Here is a 21437-nt window from a genome sequence, read left to right as displayed (position 1 = left end):
AAAGTTATTCTAAAAGCCCCCGTCCCATGCATTTGTAATTGTAAACATGTAATAAACACTGTATTATGAATCATAGACTGTATAAGTATATGCAAGTGCTCTTATTTTGTTGAGTCTCGGAGAGTCATCAGATAGTGAGTGATGCCGATCGTATATAAAAATGTCATTACTCTGTGATAAATAATTCTGGTGGTAACGTAAATTAATTATCAAATATTAAGGAACTAAATAATTAGTTAAAATAATAATTTGATACAAATTTTTAATTATTTTAGTTTAATTTTCGCAAACATAATTTTCCAAAGCTATTTTTTCCCTTGATTACATGTCTGAAACCAAATTTTGTCTCAGACCATGCCCCTCCCCTAAAAAATATCCTGGCTACGGTCTTGCTACATACATAGTTTGAAAAAACATAAACAAAACTTCTTCTCAATCCTCTTGCTTTTGAATTTCATAGCACTCCAAAAGCTAGAATTATTTAATATGTTCAAAAAATTTACTGGTGGGTGTACGGGGAAATACTAAAAACAAGAATGATAGAAATACATCAGGGGTGGAAAACAAAAAAATCTATTTTTGTATCAATAAAAATGCCAATATTGTATCAGAATGAACTGTTTGGTATGGGAGAACTCACTGTTTTATTGGAAAATCTTAGATTTTACAAAAGATCACTACACAATTTGAAACAAATACAATATATTTGTAGCAAAAAATACATAAATAATATCAAAACCCCAATTTGATAGCAATATGGACACTAAAAAAAGGTGACGGAAACGAAGATTTTTCGTTAGTGTACAATGAATGAAATCGTAATACAAGTTTAACTGTCAAGTTAAACTGGAAATGGCAACTTTCTAGCTGTTTAATGTACTCAAATTAAAGAGAAATGAGGAAAACATGAGCAATACATTTTATTTAGAATCGGCTACATTTTGTCGATTAACTAGAGAAAAAATACATGACTTTCCAGGTGCAAGGACACATTGTAAAAAATATATTTAACCTCGAAGTATTTGGTCATTTTTACAAAATAAACCAGCTGACATATTAGCAAAAAATTTAGCCTTGGTTTAAAATAAGTCTTCAAGGTTGAAAAAGCGCTTTTATGTAAAGGTCGACTAAAATTTTCTAAGTGGTCAGTGGCTACTAGACGTAAAAAAACTTAGTGGTCACCACTGTCACCAAGTTTTGAAGAACAAAAAGGAAGAGGAGGGGGGAGGGGCAGTTTTTACTACTTTCATAAAAAAAATATATAAATAGAACCTTGCACATTCTAAAAGACAATCACATAATACCTATTCATTCACAAAAACTTGCTTTTTGGAAAATTTAAGTCAAAATAGGTTTTTGAATTATTTCAAAATAAATGACGACTATACCAAACATTTAGGTCTAGATTTTAACTAGTAGCAGAAAAATAACTAAAAAATAAAAAATCTATATTAAACCACAATTTAGTTGAAACACTATAGTTTTTAGCACATTAGCGTCTGAAGCAATAGACGAAATTTTAAATCTGAAGTTTTTCACTTCTCAAGAAATCTATTTAAAATAATCCTGCCCCCCCCCCCCCCCGATTTACAGTACTTTTTGTGTTATTTTCATTACTTTGCAGTTAAATAAACATACAATTCAGCTTTGTTCTTATAAACTGAGGCACTTAAGCATCTCTTTTGATTCCACCTTGTGAATGACTAAGTTTATATTTTACATGTAGCTAAAGTGATGAAATATCTAAGACGTTTTCTGTTTTAAAAAAAAAAAACGATCCTCCCCAATTGATTATTTTATGTGAAATTTTGTACAGGGGCTATTTTTATGATGTAGAATTTTGTGAAGGAGTCGCAAAGCAGAACCGATTTGGGTCTGGATTGACCCCTGTTTGTTATTATTATGACTTTTTTATAAACTGATGGTTGATGTAATCTTAATATTTTGAATTTCATTTTTCCATTTTGAATAAATATAAACATATATGTACAATGTTGCTACATTTTTCATGTGTCAATACGTTTCTCCTTCAGCATAGTGCTTTAAGATAACCTTTTACTTTACATAAAGTGTTAAAGTATTTCATTAAATGGCTACTGATAGTTAAAAAATAAATGTTAATTAAAAGTGCTTTCAAAATTAGCTTTCTGTCCAAGGGCAACTAAACATTAAAAAAAAAATTAATTTTTATATGTAGTTAAAATAATGTAACTTTATTAACTATATGAGAATTGGCTCTATGAAAATTGATGAAATTTCGGAACTATTTTGGGAAAATTAGGAAGATGGAGAAAAATGAATTTTTCTCAGAAAAAAACCGTTAACTATTTATTTTAATAGAAAAAAACAGTGATGAAGAAATTGATAGCAGTAAAAATAATCATCATGATCATTAATGAGCCCTCCCGATTAATCGGTTGATTATCAACAGCTGATTCATCAGTGATTGGCCAATTTGTTTATTGGTGCATCACTAATGGGAATAAAGATTCACTTCAGCTTGTCAAAGTTTTCGGCTCATCGAAGTTCGACTTATCAAAGTTTCACTGTAACTTTTATAATAATAAAATAACGCAAAAAATAATAGATTTGAAGTGAAAAACAATGTTTAACAAGTACCTTATCCCTCAATTTGTGAGGTCTTGCAACTGTTGTCCAGTATAAGATAACAGGAATATAAAATATTAAATCAGCAATTAAAACTGAAAAGTAGAAAGGAAAAAAAATTAATTAAAATCACAAGTAATAAATTTTGGAAAAGTATTTGTAATGTAAAGATATTGAAAAATAGTTCAGTCATTTATTTCGAAGTCATATATATTGTTAATGCCACTACAGAACCTGAGACCTTTAAAACAGTTAAAATGAGATCAATTCCCACCATCTAGACTGAATGTTTCTTCAACATTTTTTTGTTTAAGATGCAACACTAATTAAAAATAAAACATGTCATACACAGTGCGATTCTTTTATTGTATTTTACACTATTTATTCTTTGTAAAACAAGTAAAAAACAGTTCATCCTATTTAATTTTTTGCAGACACAAATGAAATATAATCCCTGCCAAACCACTCGACCGCACCATTTCTAATACAAAATATCGATTTGAAAAATATAACGTAAAGAATGGATATGACCCCTCCCTCAAAGTTATGGTATGTAGAGATTTTTCAAACACTCCCCTTCGGACCCTTACATAATTAATGGTTTGCTTCTATTGTTTTCTGCATAGATTTGGCACCTTTTCTTGGTTTCAATTTATTCATATTACACTCTGAACTGTATTTTTCTGCTTTAAATTTGAGAAGTTTGCACAAAAAGCAAAAAAAAAAAACTAGTATGTTGTGGCCATCACGAAACTTTCTTCTGTATCTTTCTTATAATTCTGATCCCTCCCCATGCTTAACGAGGAAGCAATATTCCCAACGAAAACAAAATTACACATGCCAAAACTTGATGACCATCCCAATTCCTGATTTATCTCAAAAGCGAAGCAAAGAATGAAAATTGAAAATTATTTTAAAAGCCTTGCTTAAAATAATTACAAACATTTATCTGTTAACAAACACAAGATGGCAACAGTTAAAAATTTTAAATCATTGAGATAATATTTCCGATCATTTCCATGCAATTAAAAGCACGAGCTGAATGCAGACGACAGTCTGTTACGATTTATCTTTCTTATTGTTGCAATTAAAAAGCTATTTTTATTCACACAAATAAAAAAAAATCAGCCCCCCATGGAGCGATTGGCGCCAAAATTAAACCAACGCCTGTTTACATATGGATTCATATTTATTCCAAATTTCATCCAGAACGTAGCATTACTTCTTGAGATATGGCACTCACAATGGAAAAAAAAGAACGTTCGATTGCGCCGTTCCCTTTTTAGCTGTTGACACCAAAATAGAATCATTTCTTATACCCTCTAAGGGCTACTTGTCGATAAATTTTTGTTTGATTACGTTCATTATTTATTGAGATAAAGCAGTCACAATTGACAGCAAAAAACGTTCTATAGCTCAACCCCCGTTTGAGCTATTGATACCAAAATTGAATCAGGATCTGTACCTGTTAGGGACAACATATCGACCAAATTTTGTCTGATTCCGCCAGTTACTTCCTGGGGAATAGCAGTCACGCAAAACTCAAAAAAACGTCCCATTGCTCCACCCCCCTTGGAGGAATTCGCGCCAAAAACTAATGGGCACAAGTTCACATAGGGGCACATATGTGTACCAAATTTCGTTCGATTTCATGCGGTAGTTTTTGCTGTAGAGCGGCCACAAAAAACTGGTCACACACAGACGTGACACACATACACACACACACACACAGACAGACAGACATTTTCCAAAAATAGTCGAAATGGACTCAGCACACCTCAAAACGTTCGAATCCGTCAAAATTCGAAATTCGAAAATTTGCACGAATCCAATACTTTCTTCTATATATTAGAAGAAAGTAAAAAAAGAAACCTTTCCAATTCGGAAATAGTCTGCCCCTCAAAAATCTGTGCTGGGGATGGCTCACTGTTTCTGCTACTGGGCCAGTGTGAAGGTAATCTCAGCTTTGATGTGAATTTTATTGCCTCAAACTCTGCTTTGACTGTTCCAGTATAACTATCCCACTCGATTAAACTAGTCTCTGGATGCAGTAAAAAGCTGTTTGGCACTGCTTTGTAAAAAATAACTACAGTTTGAGTAAACCAAACCTGGTAGCGTCATAATGCTGTGATTGGTATCTGTGTAGACTTCACAATGCTTCCATATTAGGTTTCTCCCACAAATGTAGTTTTCCTTATTTTTTTTGGTAAAGATTAAGAATTATTTTGTTTTTCAAAGAAATGTCACCATAGCAGATAAATAAAAGCTAACAAGTAATTTTTGTGAAAATTCTCACCCGTTGAACGCATGAAAATCTTATGATCGTAGCTTTCAAAGCCTCTAGAGGTGTTAAGTTGCACCCAGTCTGGATTAAAGAATTTGGCCCTGTGAAATAATAATGAAAACAAACAATGTATATTGAAATATTCATCGCATAAAACTCTGTAGTTACTCTTTTCAATACTCATGCTAAAGAGTTCTTCATAAAGTGAGTTTATATTATTAAGGCACTGAATAAAATAAAAGCAATTGTTCAATATAAGTACTAAAAATAATGACAATAATAATATTAAAAAGAAATAAATATACTACAAAAAATAAAAATAAGCACAGAAAATTAAAATTGAAAAGCACTACACAGTATAACTTTGATTTAACTCAAGTTAATGGGTACATTTCACTGGTCTAGATTTGACTGCACGTGTTTGTGGAAAAAAAATAGTGCCTTAATTTTACATAGTTTACGGCACACAAAAATGAATTTGGCCCTGTGAAATAATAATGAAAACAAACAATGTATATTTAAATATTCATCACATAAAACTCTGTAGTTACTCTTTTCAATACTCATGCTAAAGAATTCTTCATAAAGTGAGTTTATATTATTAAGGCACTGAATAAAATAAAAGCAATTGTTCAATATAAGTGCTAAAAATAATGACAATAATAATATTAAAAAGAAATAAATATGCTATAAAAAATAAAAATAAGCACAGAAAATTAAAATTGAAAAGCACTACACAGTATAACTTTGATTTAACTCAAGTTAATGGGTACATTTCACTGGTCTAGATTTGACTGCAATGAATATCTACGTTCTTTGATTTAACGATAACTTTTTCTAGTCCGTTGTTAATCGTTAAATCTGGATTGTACTGCATTTAAAAGTCATGCAAAAACAATACAAGATCCCACAGCATTATAACACAGTTCAGATGTAAGGTATATTCAATCAGCAATCATTAAAAATCAAAAGTTATTATATGAACACAAAACTTTTGAATTTTTTTTTTTTTCAAGATATAACTTGACTGTTTCATTAAGATAATCACTAGAGCTGAGGACAAAAACCAATCCAAGGAATAAATTTTAACAAATGAAAAAAAATCAATCCAAGAAATAAATTTTAACAAATTAAAAAATCAATGCTCTTGAGGCACAGAAATTGTTATATACATGTTGTTTCGAGGTTACAAAGTCTCACTTTTCCAATGCAAAAAAAAAAAAAAAGATGATATGAGCTTCTGACACATGAAAAGCTATCAAATAATGGTTCTTTTGTGTCTGCTGCTACAAAAGAATGATTCCCTGTTGGTCTAATTGGTACGGCTTTGGACTTGTGACCAGAGGGTTCCTTGTTCAATCCTAGCCGGTCGAAGATTCACCATCTTCATTGAAGTTGACTGCGGGACATTGAATATGCTCGTTGTTACATTACAAAGTACTCCAAATGAAACAATACCTCTGGGGGTGCTGGACCAGGGAGTGCTCGGTCTCTGGACTAGATCAAAAAATCAAAGGTGTGTTCAGGACCCCATTCAAATGGTTACACCACAAATAGTTGCAGGTGTGGGGGACCCTGGAATGAAGAGTGCTACAAAAGAGTTAGAAGAACTGGTAACTCTAGATGCGGATAAAGGAGGTTCTACTTGTAATTTGTTTTGAAAGAAAATAAAGAGATATGTTCTGATAACATTAATGAAATACTGTTGTGCCTGTTTATAGCAAAGTCGAAGAGACCGAAATAAAGCTTTTGTAATAGAAAGTTAAATAATACACGGTCAAACATGAAAATCATTTCTTAGAACTTCTTTTTTTCTTCGCAAAGTGTCACAAGTTTACTGCAAAACAAAAGTTTATTGCAAAAAAAAAAAAAAAAAAACTGCAAAACATCAGTTCATAAAATGCTGCAAACAGGGTTTAGTTTAAAGACAATTGCCAATGTGTGTTCTTCTATCAAAAAAAAAAAAAAAAAAAATTCTTTATCAATTATTTAACTTACACATATCCACATATCAAACTATGATAAGCTGTCAAAGGTGGGTAATCTAAGCCCCAGTACAATAAATCATTTTGTGTTGAATTTCTGTACCTAAAAACAAGACAAAAAAAAAAAAAAAAAAAAAGAAAGAAAAACATCAGTTTTATTTTAGATAATTCAAGATAGGTTAAAAGGTATAAAATAGAAAACATATGTAATACTTATTGCAAAAACATTTCAACCAAATTTTCATATTGTATGGCATTGACTATTATTAATAATTTTTTAATTTAAACCTACTGTAAAATTAATCATTGGATATGAAAAGAGTAAAAATAAATAAAATATATTTTTTGTAAAAAAAAAGTGAAATCAAAGCAACATCTAAAAATATCACTCAAATTTTAAAGTTATAAATAAGAGTTAATTGATCAAATTATAAACACTGAGCTGTGAATCACTTCCCTGTGTTACAGCGGTCATTAGTCTCATTTTGAGACCACAAATTTTGATTTGATACCTAGATTTACAAGCCTAGGTGCATTTGACACTATTACTTTTAAATTGCATCAAAGCTTCATTTTTTAGACTCATTGAGATTGAGATCCTGAATTGACATGAAGAAATTACAGAAATAATTTCAAAATGCAATCAATTTTGTATTCAAAGAAAAAATTATATGAACAGTAAAAACCCTCCTAATGGACACCCCTCTTATGTGGACAGTTTTTAATTTTAAGATTACAAGGAAAATAACATTATTAAACCCTTGTCTTGCAGACACCCCTCTATTGAGGACAAAAAAATTTGTCCCGTTAGCCAGTCTTGCATAATATAGACAAACGCACAAAGGGCGTTCACAGAAAATTTTTGGCTTTCCAGAAATTGCTTTTCAAAATACTAACATTAAAATATATACAGCAAAAACCCTCTAATGAGGACACTAACCGGACAATTTTTTTTTGTCTGCAATAGATGGGTGTCCACTAGGGTGGAACGAAAAAAACAAAGTTTTTACTTTCGAATCGTAATAGTGCGGAAAAGTTGCGATAGGTGAAGACTTACAAAACAAAACAAAAATTTTTAAAATCGGATAATATCTTCCGATCCCGCAACGAGCCTGAATATTTGAAAAAATGGAAAATTTCGTGTTTTCTTAGTGATTTTACAAAAATTTTGTTTTAATGTTTCTTTTTAAGGCTCTGAGACGGAAATGTTGTGATTGGTAAAGCCTTCAGAAATAAAAAAAACAAATTGAAATCGAATAATACCTTCTGATCCAGAAACAAACCTAAAAAATCGAAGAATTAGAGAATTTCAGGTTTTTTCCCGAATTTTTAACATTTTTGGTTCAATGTACTTTTTCAGGCTACAGAACGGAGAAGTTACGTTTAGTGAAGACTTCAAAGCAAAAAAAAAATCTTTTTGAAATAAAACAATATCTTCCGATCGCGCAACGAACCTACATATTTAAAAAAATGTAAACTTTAAGCCCTTTTTCAGCTTTTTTTTTTTTTAGTTTAACGATCCTCATAAGTTTGGTATGAAATACTAACGAAAGAACGTTCGTTTATAAAATAAATGTGGTATTTTAGTACTAGTCTGTCTTGAAATTGTCCACATGGCCCTTTAATCCCGCGTGATTCATATTTGCTTATGCCGCTCAGTACAGTGTATGCATCTGATACGCCCCATTAGCGCCTCACGATCTTGAATTTATGAGCTTTTTCGTTGGTTTGTGTCTATAGGTATCTTACTTAAATGAATAAAGCAGTCGTGCTGGCATCAGTATTTCTCAATGTTTCTAATGTGCGTGTGATGTCTATTTGCTCTGTTTAACGTGTTTCAAACATGAATCCATCTTTGCAGAAAATAATTACGAGAAAGTCCCTTGAGTGCCCTATATTTGGCCACCCGAGAGATTTGCCAACAAATAAGCTCCATACTTATGAAAATGTACTTCAAAGTTGCTTTCAAGAGAGATTTGAGTTACCTAGAAAAGTCAATAACACGAAAATGAGTTTTTCCATTGTTAAGGACAAAAAGTTAAATGTAACTTTGATAAGGCCTCGATTCCTATAGTTTCCCTGAAAAGATTTGCTCAGCTCATTGATATCTTCTACAAAAAATATCTCAATTTCATGAGATCTTACAACCGAGACAAGGATAAACTAAAGTTGATAAATTTAAAAGTGAAGAAGGAAACTCTTTGACGTCTCTGCCTGTAAGTGCGTAAAGAATGTTATTTGCACTTGTAAAAAGACCCTAGACATTTGTGAATGTCCAATTTACATGAAATGTACGTGTGAAAAATCTGAAAAGATACTGATCTCTGAACAAAGATTTCTCTATCTTCAGAGGAAACATGGCATAGGAAAAATTGGAACTTTGGACCAAATGATTTGTCAAATCGTGACCCCGGCCCACTCTCACATTCCAGATGGCTCACTTGTGCAAATAGAGTTCTTAGACTACGTAAGTGTATCGATCCTATCAGGTGAGTTAAAACACATAGTGACTTTTTATTTTGCGATGTTACATATCGGTCTGGTTTGAAATAAAGAACCGCAAAAATTTCACAGACGGTGCCATTCATGTTTACAGAACAATTCAAACCTGTCGATACTTACCTGACAATCTAATTAATGGCAATGGTGTTTGATGAAAGGAGGCACATAAGAGAACTAGCGTTTAAAAGTGTGTTAAAAGCCAGAGAGTTTCTTTCTAAAGGCAAAAGCATTAGAAACTTTGTCATTCTATCTCTAAATTTCGAAGCAGAAGATTACACAGAGATTATTAATTGGAGCACGACAAAGCTATCTTCACCTTTTCCTCGAAACGGTCATAACAAAGACATTGAAAAACTTATTGTAACAGGCACTATACACGACTGGGATATAAAACTATTCCCCTGCCATACGCAAGCTGTCAAAAGATGTGGGAAGTTAGTGACGGAGGCTTCGCTCAAAGTGTGTGGATTTAAATCAAGAGATGGCTACATAAAAGCAACATTGAAATCCAGATTAATTATGCCCGAATTTTCCAAAAAATCTGATTATAAATTAGCTTCCACAAGAAAACACTTAAAACAATAAGACTTGTATACTGGATTGTAAATTTGGTAAATATTTTATAACTTTCTATTATTTGAAAATATTTCATTATTGTAAAGAATGGTAGTTTTGCATGTTTAAAAGATACCTTAAAAGTCAAGAAATAAATTAATGTTTATGTTTATTATAGGGTTTTTTAAAAGGCTTTTCCCTGTAACACCGGGGGGAAAAACAGCAAGAACAATTTTATTTTTAATCACTAAGAAAAGATGAAATTCTCCCTTTTTTTTACTTTTCATTCTTGTTCCTGGATCAGAAGGTATTATTCGATTTCAACGTGTTTTTTTTTTAATTTCTGAAGGCTTCACAAATCGTAACTTTTCCGTCTTAGAGTATTAAAAAGAAACGCTGGAGCAAAATTTTTAAAAAATCGCTAAAAACATGAAATTTTCCATTTTTTTCAAATTTTTAGGCTCGTTGCGGGATCGGAAGATATTATCCGATTTTAAAAATTTTTGTTTTGTTTTGTAAGTCTTCACCAATCGCAACTTTTCTGCACTATTACGATTCGACAGTAAAAATTAGTTTTTTTCGTTCCACCCTAGTGTCCACATTTGAGGGGTGTTCATTAAGAGAGGTTTTACTGTATATATATATTTATTTAAAGGGAAATTTAAAACAATCTCAGTTTATTTCTGTTGAAGCCTTTTAAAGGACATGAGTGAAAAAAATAATGGTTTTGGCAGTTTTCTTCCGTTGGTGAAAAATAAGCACAAACTATACGTCGTAAAAAAAATGATTTAAAGCACTTTTTTTTTTGTCTCTTTCATATTTGAAAATAAATTTAATTCTTTATTCAAGGGTGAATTAGACAAAATAATTATTCACAGAAAATTTTGCAATTAGCATTTGTGTTTGCAGAAAGCTTTTCATTTCATCTAAGTCTGCCATTAGCATCTGCATTAGAGGTTTTTTACTGTAGTTTTCTTCTTTTTCTTTAATGGTAAAAACATTCCAACTCTTAGTTTCAAAGAAATAGAGAAATAGGATTTATGTACAAGATACAAATGAATTCATGAAATAATGTAAGTTGATAGTTACATAATATTAATTATCTAGTACTATGAAATCAAACGGCAATATAATTTACCACTCTTCTGTAGGCAAGTTGAGAGTTATTTCCTGCCAATGGCGTTGTGCTTCATAATCACCAAACATTGGGGGTTTTCCAGCACCTTAAAAAAAAGTTTTTTAGTTTCAAGAACATTTACATTTTTCTTAAACGCAAACTATGTCCTAAAAAAGTATTACGCAATAATTCTAAAAATAAAAGTGATTTTTCAAATCTTATATGCAGTGAAATTCTATTATAACGAACGTGCCTCCTTACAAATTTCATTTTAAACGACTATACATTTTCTAAATATAGTCAGTTCTAAATATAGACAATACAGTGGCCGCTGCTTATATGAATCACGTTTGTTCAAAAGTTATGATTCCATAAACCGGCTGATTCAATAAAGCGGCTAATTCAATAAAGCTGGGGTTTTTTCTGTTTTTGACGATTTGATTCATTAAAGCGGTTGATTCAATCAACCACTGATTCAATTAACCGGCATCTATTGTATATATAGGCTACATATTGGCAATTGTATGACAATGTACACATTTTGCTGCTTTCTGAGTTAAGTTCGTAACAGGTAGTTTTAAATTTTTGTTACTTTTTGTACTCAAGTAATCTGCACCTAAAAATTTTCGACAGCATAAATAACATCAAACTATACAACAGGAAAAAAAATGTAGCTTTTAATGAAACTCAATTGAAATTATGTATCTTTAAAATCTGATTGTTACGTCTGTGATGGTGGAATTGCCCAGTAATGATAACAAATTCAGTAAACGCTCTAATTTGGGATTCCTTGCCAGGTGATCAGGACCAGGGTTATAGTGAAACTGGAATGCACAAGCAGGGAGACCAGTACATTTCCAGAAGGCTGAATGCAGTTGTTAACAAAAAACTCTATCAATTTTCACTGATTTTCTTCAAAAGAGATTAATTTGACACTGGCCAAATTTGAATCGACTCTCTAAAATGGAAATTCTTTTAAAAACCTTTTCCTATCTTATAATTAAAGAGTTTTTTAATATGTGAAAGCCAAAACTAGAACACAGTCAAAGAACTGATGTGACACTTAAATTTATATACAATCAAATTTGTTAGGTATTAGCAGACCTGTCATTTAGGGGGTCAATTGCGTAAGTTATGTATGAGTTGTAAGTTAATGTATTTACATGTGGTGGGCATGGTTTTTGTTGCTCCTTCGCTATAGTATGCAAGGAGTACATACCCTTTGCCCCACCCCCCCTCCCGGTAAATTTTGAAATCACAGGCCTGGATATTTGGCATTATTTTACAAATAATAATCTTTTTTCTAGTATAACTAACAAATAACAGTCTTTAAAGCATCAACGATAAAAGTAATTTTAATGTCTAGACATTTTACCTATATTTTATTATATGTTTCGATCTTTTCTTGGACTATCCCCCACTTTCCGACATCAATCGAAGTAGAACGCACAATGAGCTCAATGGTTAATTTTTTAAAAAGTTTTAATGATTATGCGTGATTTATTTTATCAGTTTACAAATGCTTTATGAGCTCCACTCAGGGACTCTTAAGCATTTAGTGTTCCGTTCTGTCTCTTCAGAAAACTGTCGACATTTCAGTATGTGCAGAACCAGAAAACGGGACCTTACTGATGACCCAAAAGCAACTCAATTATTATTAATTTGGAACTGAAGAAAAATACCATCGTTTTCAAACGCTGGTATTTTTCCAACACTTGCACTTACAGGGAACATAAATGAGATTACAATATTTTTATTTAAAAATTTTGTTTAAAAGGTTATTTCAGAGGTATCGGCAAACATGATGAAAATCATAACGAAAAAGTACAGAGGATATTCTTTGAAAACTGCATTCACACATAAAATCCCAATTTTCATCACTATCGTTTATTAAGCAAGAGCTTGGATATCAAGTTACCTGAGTACGGGAAGCGTGAAACCGCCCAACGCACAACTATCGAGAGTAACACACCGAAATGTAAAAGATCGTCAAATCCTTGAACCAGCATTTTTGATAAAAGGATAGCTTTTACATTAAAATCATTTTCTTAACATAAATCTATGAATAATGATGACTTGTCACCGGAAAATTGTAAACAAATTCAAATTCTTTAGAGCAGAGTTGAGTTGCTTAAACGGCTTTGCCTCTAAAATTGCAGCGGTAAGGTGTGCTAGCTTTGACAGCTGCTTGCTCACAATAAAGGAGGTCGTCAATTCGATTCTACTAGAGTCCCTACTGGTGTAGCTCGGTCTCTGTGAAGCTCGGTAAAGTATCTTCAATTAAAAAATGAAAAAAAAGAAAAGAAAATTTGAAATTTTGACGCCTTGAATTCATATTATGCGTTTCGAAATCAAGTGTGTGTGTGTGTGTGTAGTGTGTGTGTATAGACGTGTGTGTGTAGTGGTGCAGGCGTGTGTGTGTGTTGACATGTGTGTGTGTGTAGACGTGTGTGTGTGTGTATAGACGTGTGTGTGTGTGTATAGACGTGTGTGTGTGTGTATAAGGCGTGTGTGTGTGCATTAAGGCGTGCGTGTGTGTGTGCATTAAGGCGTGCGTGTGTGTGTGCATTAAGGCGTGCGTGTGTGTGTGCATTAAGGCGTGCGTGTGTGTGTGTATTAAGGCGCGCGTGTGTGTGCATTAAGGCGTGCGGGTGTACGCAGGGATGGTGTGTAGGATATGGACGCAGGAAACGGTGCTCGCTGGAGATTGGAGGAGCAGCATCGGGGTCGATCGTCTGTGGAACGTGCAGAGGGAGGCGGGGGAAAAATAAAACCAAAAGACGGACGGACTACGGTCAAGTGAGAACAATTTGTTCACTTTTGAGGCCTTTATTGTGCCACTACGACTTTGTCTCAAAAATCTCAACAGTTGGGTGCACTAGCTTTAACAGCTGCTTGCACACAATAAAGGAAAACATTAAAAGTTATTTAACGTTTGATGTGATTTTTAGCAGTTTTTAGTACTTTTTACCCCACAGACTCCGAACCAGTGGCGCAAAAACATTATTTTTTGTACTAAAATGTAGGAACTTTAATTTTAAGTATGATGAAAGAAAAGTTTCTGCAGATAGATCAATTTTTGTATTTTTTATGAATTTTTGAAAAACCTTTGTTTTACACATTTTTTATGGGTTTACTTTTTTGCTTAACTCATCCCGCAAATAGTACAAAGACTTCTTTTCTAAAATTTAACTACGTAATAGTAAAATTTTTCACCCTCTCCAGAAAAAAAAAAGTTTCCAAAATTATGCAATAGTTTTTTTTTTTTTACAATTTTTCAATGCAGAGCATGGCACGACTTCTAAGCATAGCCGAAGTTAGGCGATCTTCAATTTACGATGACGTCATGATCACGTGAACTAACTGCAGCGCTTGCTATTGCTTTTTTTTTTTTTTTTTTGCTTTTTTAAAATTTATTGATTTTATCCCCTCCCCCCAGGACGTTTGTTTTTTTAACGATGCATATTTGTGAGCATTTAATTCAATAAAAGCAGTGAGCGTTTTATCCTTAGCACAGTACGGGGAACACAGTTCTTTTTATATACTTATTTCTTTTTTTTTGTGCTATTTTAATTAAATAAGTACTACACGCGATTTTTTCCCCATGAACTTTGTTTTTGTTTGGGATTGGCTGTTAGGTTAAAATAAATAGAGATAGATAAGAAATTTTAGAGATCGATCGTATTGGTAGATAGATAGGTATCAAGGGTACAATTTTTTTTTTTTTTTTCGAATAAATACTCATATGCATAGAAAAGATTGTTAGTTACCATCAGAGGTAGATATGCACAGATCGTGTAGATAGATAGATCGATAAATACAAAGGTCGATACATGTACATGGTCAGTGAAAGTTAGATAGGCCCGTCATTTAAGGAAATTCAACGGGGGGGGGCAATGTCCCCCCCCCACGACGTTGAAAAAATAATGCATCCTCGTGAAAAAGGATATGCTTTTTATTACTTTGCGACAAAATGTGGATTCAGAGTACACCTTTTGCTCCCCCCTTTACCCGACTTTTGGAAAAATCCCCAACGACGGTATTAATGTGAAAAGGTGAACCACAAGTAAGCCAAACAGACACCGAAGGTGGCTGCTTGTATAGAATAGCGCACGGCGTAAAAAGGCGAACCAGCTGGTTGCCGCAAAAAAGGTTAGTGTTGTAATAAAGTAGTGGGTAAAAAGTTATTTCATCTATTATAGATTATTAAAGTTTAGAGTCCGTTAAAAAGTAAATTAGGTCGTCAAGAAGGAATCCATTTTATTCAACCTGTATTGAGAATGTTTGTTATCAATCATTTTTGCATATAATCATCAAATATCAATAATATCATCATAATTTTACGTTACATAATCTTTCTTAGAATTAATTAATAAATTTCAACAACAAGCAACAATAAACAAAACTAAGGGTTGCCTCTAAAGAAATGACAACTTTAAACAATCAATGCTGCAGCCGATAAATATTACTGTAGCGAAACTGCGATTTTACGTTTCCCGAAGGACTGAGTAAAAAAACCATAAAATGCGGAAAAACGTGAAATACAAGGGACTACGTATAATGAAATTCTTGAATGGAAAAAAAAATAAAGTTAGTAAAAGTGACTCTTTTCAAATGTATAATGTCATAGGCGCCCATATGGGGGGGGGGGGGGCAAGTGGGAACTAAAGCCATTCCCCCCTTAGAAATTAGGAATTCCTTGCTTTTAGAAATTTTTTCTTTGCAAAAATGTAAAAACATTTCTTCTCCAGCCATTAATGAATAAATTTTTTAAAATGTCAAACCTTAATAACTCTAATCTGTATTGAAATCGGTTTCTATGGGGGAAACATCCAGCAAAAACATAGAGAAAATATCTGAGCTTCCCCCTTTAAATTTTGCATATGGGCGCCCATGTATAATGTCTATATTTTACAAAAAGGACATTATTAAACATACAATTTTAAAATCATTTTTACCATTCATTTGCGAATCCTGGCGTTTAGCTAATAAATAGTCCGTAATAGTGGATTGTTCTTTAGTCATTGCATTCCAAAGCGAATGCAGCATCTTCTAGGATTGAAATTTACTTTGACCAGACTGAAGACAGGAGTCGGTGGAAGGTATTTGTGTTTTCATAATTAACTTCCAACAACGTGAATTAGCATTAAAAAGGCACAAAAGGAAAAATATCGCTTATTTTAGATCAGTTTCCCCCTTTTTTTTTACTTTCCAAGAAAAACGTAAAATGCGGCAAATTCCATGAATTAAAAACTTACAATCCGATTTTAATTTACATTATTATTATAGATAATAACTGGGACCTGATGAAAAAAGAAAAAAAAAAAAACGTAAAATGCGGGAAAACCGTATATACGAGAGACGTAAAAGCGGGGTTTCACTGTAGCTGGTGTCTATAAGTCTTTATAAACCTCATTTTTATATTAGCCAATGATCGAGTAACGTTTCTGACGTCGTCAATAATGAAACTCGCGCCCAGGCAGGATAATTTTATAATATGTTTTGGTAATGTTTAACATGCAGGGAAAGGTTTTATCGTGACAAGGTTGAACTCGATCCGGTCATTTAACTATTTTACTGGTAAGACTGTCCACTGTCATTTCAGGGGAAATGAAGAAACGAAAAAGTGGTCAACAATGAACGCTGTCTACTGGAGTTTTTAGGGTTTATCCACTGGAGTGTGGGTGAAAATTTCAACTATTAAAATATCACCAAATGAGCAATTGCTTCGTTCAAATGTAGAAGCAATATTCACCCGTCATATCTTGACGGGCGATTTTCTAGTTTTTATTATAATACTAGAAAGTCGCCCATCATATAGTAGGCATGACGGGTGAAAGTTGCTTCTACATTTGAACGAAGCCATTGCCTGTTTCGTGATATTTTGACAGTTGAAATTTTCACCCAAACTCCAGAGGATGACCCTAAAAACTCCAGTAGATAGCGTTCATTGTTGACCATTTTTTAGCCTACTTTCCCAGTAAAAGTTAGAGAAAGAAGAAAAAAGCATGAAAGAAGGCTTAATGCATCTTAAAAATATCCCCCCCCCCAAAAAAAAAAAAATTAATTTGAATTTTTGGCATCTTGAATTCAAATTATGTTTTTCGCAATCACGAGCGTGTGTGTTTGTGTAGGCGCATGTGTGTGGGCGCGTAAGTGTATGTATGCGTGTGTGTGAGTGAGTGTTGTGTACGTGCGTGTGCGTGTAGGTGTTCATGTGTGTGTGTGTGTAGGCGTTCGTGTGTGTGTCTGTGTAGGCGTTCGTGTGTGTGTGTAGGCGTTCGTGTGTGTGTGTGTGTAGGCGTTCGTGTGTGTGTGTAGGCGTTCGTGTGTGTGTGTGTAGGCGTTCGTGTGTGTGTGTGTGTAGGCGTTCGTGTGTGTGTGTGTAGGCATTCGTTTGTGTGTGTAGGCGTTCGTTTGTGTGTGTAGGCGTTCGTTTGTGTGTGTATGTAGGCATGTGTTTGTGTCTGTGTGCAGGCAAGTGTGTAGGACATGGACGCCACCGCCCAGCAAAAGTGGATTTCGGGGGACAGTGCTCAGGACCAGCCGCGCCGCCGCCGGTGGACGGTGGTGCTGCAGGCCTGGTCCAAGCTGAAAAAGGCACGGACGCCAAAAACGGTCAAGTGAGAACAATAAGCAATCGTGATTGCTCAAAAAAAAAAGTCAAAAATAAATAAAATAGTAAGATAAATATTGAAACACTAAAAATTGGAAAGTATGGTATTGAGATGGGGAAAAATGTCTGTCAGTCTGTCTGTCTGTCGCCCCCCTAATAACTTTTGAATGAATAGTCCGATTCGAAAAAACTTTTTTTTGTTCGAAAGATCTCGGCGAGGACACCTTATTCCCATATTTTACTTTTTGATTTGAACTATTTTTTGTTCAATTTTGAACAGTTCAAAAAAACTTAACGTTAGCGCCTACTGGGAAATTCAAGGCAATTCCGAACTGTGAGGCGAATTTGCTTCAAACAAACTTTGTAGGAAAAAGACTTTGATGAAAAACTTGTATATAAAATATTTTTTTGTTTTGAACAATTTTCCGTTCAATTTTGAACAGTTCAAATCCCTTAATAATAGCGCCTATACGGGGAAACTGATAGTCAATGTAAATTCCGTACTTGAAGGCGGATTTACTTCAAACAAATTTTGTTGGAAATAGCTCTTGACGCCAAACTCCAGACTTCGACTGCGAGAATTTAGGGGCACTTGACTCCGACTCCGACTCCTGTGCCCGACAATTAATCGGACTCCGACTCCCTGACTTCGACTCTGACTTCGTAGTTTTTGCAAAACTTTAATACACGGAGGACAAATGACTGACTCCGAGTCTTAAATATTCGACTCTGACTCCTTTATCTCAAAATGAGATTGACTCCGACTCCGACTCCGCAGCTATGGTTTTAACTGTGAAATAATTATTGTTGATATGACTTGTTTTTATTTTTACGCTAAAGTTTCAATTTAGGTGCTCAGTGTTTTTGGCGAATAAACTCGAAGTTATTTATGTTTCTACATAAATATATGCGCAGACGATTTTTTTTTTCGACAAAGAAAATTATTTTTTAAAGCTGACATTTTATTGTTTTTTTTTTTTTTTTTTTTTTTGTTTTGTAAGTGCATTAATTCATTTAAAAAATGTTTTTGGCAACAGGGGAAAAAGAAACGATTTTTTTTTTGTTTTATATATTATGTATTTATTTTAATGAGCTTATTAATTTTAATTATAATTTTTTCGTTTTGAAAGCTGTTAAAGATTTTTTTTTTTAATCGAAAAAGTGTATTAGCTGCTTTGTTTAAAAGTTGCTGCTATTTTTTTTTACGCATATAATTTTTTTTAGATGAGTGAGGAATATTTTATTACCAGAAATCAGCTTAAAGTATTTTAAAAATATGTTTGAAAAAATTTGCGGTTTGAGCTACTTTTGAGAATATTGATCAGGTACTAGAAGGTAGTATGGGTATACGGGTCGGGAAAGTAGGCTCGTCTAGTTCTAGACAGAACTTCTTGTTCGTTTCTTCAATCCCCTGAAATGCTACGGAATAAATTCGCTGCTTGAGGCACCTGGGGCTTTATTTTGACGCACAAGATGGTTGCGTGGATGTACGAGAGATGTGGCTTCCTCTAACGGGAGTACCATAATGGTTAGCCGAAGGCTCTTCAAAGTAAATTTTAACTAAAGTTCTCCTTTTAAAAATAAGTTTAAGATTGTTTTTTTTCCCTTCCTACATGTTTTTTAAAGTTTTATACTTCCCCCCCCCCGTGGGGGTTTTTAGGCTATTTGAATGAATAAAAATAATAAAATAAAATTAAGACAACGATAAATTATTGATTAGAAATAAAAAAAAATAGTGAAATGAAAATAGATAGGAGCATGCTCCAGGCCAGAGTGTAGCACAATAACTAGTGTCGAAACGAGGTAAGTGAACCCTAGAAGGGATTCACACACCCCGTTTCGAATTTGAAACTAAGCTAGCAGAGCGCGAAGGCTGCGAGAATTTGCCGGATCCAATGGATCGTAATTTGGAAGGCTGTTAAGTAGTGGGTTGCCAACACGCCCTGAAATGACTGTCTTACCAGTAAAACAGTTAAGGTACCGGATCGAGTTCAGCCTTGTCACAATAAAGCGTCTCCCTGCATGCCAAATATTACCAAAACATATTATCAAATGATCATGCCGTGGCGTGAGTTTCATTGCTGAAACTCGCGGGTTACTCGATCGTCGTCTACTATTTATATAAGGATTTAAAACAATATTCAAAACGAATAAAAAATATGAAAAAGGCAAACTGAAATTTGTGAAATTAGAAACAGAGTGAACACCTGGTTGCAATTCTTTTAATTTGTCAGAAACAAATTAAAGCTTTTCTTCTTTTTTTCGTTCTTTAATTTTGTGGAACTCCCGTCTAGACGAGTCGTGCGCCACGAGAAATTCCATCCCGATGCGATTTGATCCGGGCGACATCACACGGACGCAGGTCAGGGTTCCGACTCGTGAGTGACATGTGGTCAACTCTCGGATTACTTCGGAAAGGTTCGATGCCTCTTCGTCTTCCGAAATGGACCGAAAGAAAAAAGATGGATCTGACACCAAAACGTGATGAAAAAGCTGTTCTTCATTCGATGACGGGACCGTCTTAATAGCTGTCAAAGCTCATTTGAATGGATTTTTGTGCGTAGGAAATCTTAATTAAGATTTAATGGATGGAGAGTATCTGGGGGCAAAGGTTTGAGGCACCGTCTAAGAATCCCCTGCAGCAGAAACACCGTGGAGAATGACAAGAATATGTCTACTGAGTGTGATTAAGTATAATACTCCTCTGACTATTCATTCCTTTTTTTAAACGATACTACTTCAAATGAGGCATATTTTGTAACCAAAAGCTAATTAAAAAATGTGTGTATAATTTATCTATATATATAAAAATAAATGTTTGTCCGTATGTCATCCATGAACTCAAAAACTACCCGGCAGATTTGGCTGAAACTTTCACCGTTTGTTATTTTTGGTACTGGGAATGTTTATAGACCAGTTCGAAAAAAATCCGATCGATAGTTCCTTTTTTATTCTAATTTAAGTCACAATCCATTGGATAAATACGAATAAAATTATTGGTTGCAGAAATTAATTCGCGTGAAAGATCTCATTGATAAGAAGTTAGCTGTTGCCATTTTTCTTGAGTTTGAACAAATAAGTTCTTTCTTTATTGTTTTATGGCTTTTCATGCAACGGGGGGGGATTTAAAACTTTTTCTATTTGATATTTTTAGCGATTGATTGATCTTGCAAACTGCGTGAGTACAAAATTTGAGTATAGTCACGGCTTCACTTGATATCTGGACCGATTGTTATGAAAATTGCTATATATATGTATTTTTCCACGGAGAAGGTGCATAATATGCTCATTGAAAGCCACTCGCCACCAGGTGGCACAGCAAAGTAGCAACTTCTGCCCCGTTCAACCGATTGTCATGAAAATCAGTATAATGATGTATTTTTTTGTTGGCGTAGCAACGCGCGTCGGGTACAACTAGTAATCTATATTATTTACTTTCATTATGTCACCCACTATCTTCGAAACTTTTCTGTCTTGCAAAATGGAAAAGTGTTAATTAGGGATGTGATGTTCATGAACAGGGGTGCCCACAGGGGGGGGGGGGGAGGGATTATGGCGCAAGTTGCGCCATCAAATTTTCTTTTTTTGGGGGGGGGGGAGGGTAGGATTTTTAAAATTGTTATGATTTATTCATTTATTTAAATTTATTTATTGATTTACATTTAACTTAAATTATTTATTTTATTTCATTTTACTCTAGTTAGATTTATTTTATTTATTTATATAATTTGTGGGTGGGTGTGTGTATGTCATTGGTGTAGCCCAGAAGTT

General features: G+C 33.7%; 1 protein-coding gene across 1 annotated transcript in view; it reads right to left on the bottom strand.

Annotated features, from left to right (window-relative positions):
- Positions 1-13059, bottom strand: part of LOC129229733 (dolichyl pyrophosphate Man9GlcNAc2 alpha-1,3-glucosyltransferase-like) — a 28040-nt gene extending 14981 nt beyond the window's left edge. The window contains exons 1-5 of the mRNA XM_054864100.1: positions 12969-13059; positions 11072-11156; positions 6890-6979; positions 4904-4992; positions 2620-2702 (exon numbers count right to left, since the gene is read on the bottom strand). Coding sequence (XP_054720075.1) covers positions 2620-2702; positions 4904-4992; positions 6890-6979; positions 11072-11156; positions 12969-13059 — 438 coding nt within the window. The remainder of the gene's footprint in view (positions 1-2619; positions 2703-4903; positions 4993-6889; positions 6980-11071; positions 11157-12968) is intronic.
- Positions 13060-21437: the final 8378 nt, after the last annotated feature.

This window comes from Uloborus diversus, chromosome 9, assembly GCF_026930045.1.
Source record: "Uloborus diversus isolate 005 chromosome 9, Udiv.v.3.1, whole genome shotgun sequence".
Classification (NCBI taxonomy): domain Eukaryota; kingdom Metazoa; phylum Arthropoda; class Arachnida; order Araneae; family Uloboridae; genus Uloborus; species Uloborus diversus.
The sequence above is the reverse complement of the archived record's forward strand: the minus strand, read 5'-3'. Positions and strand labels throughout refer to the sequence as shown.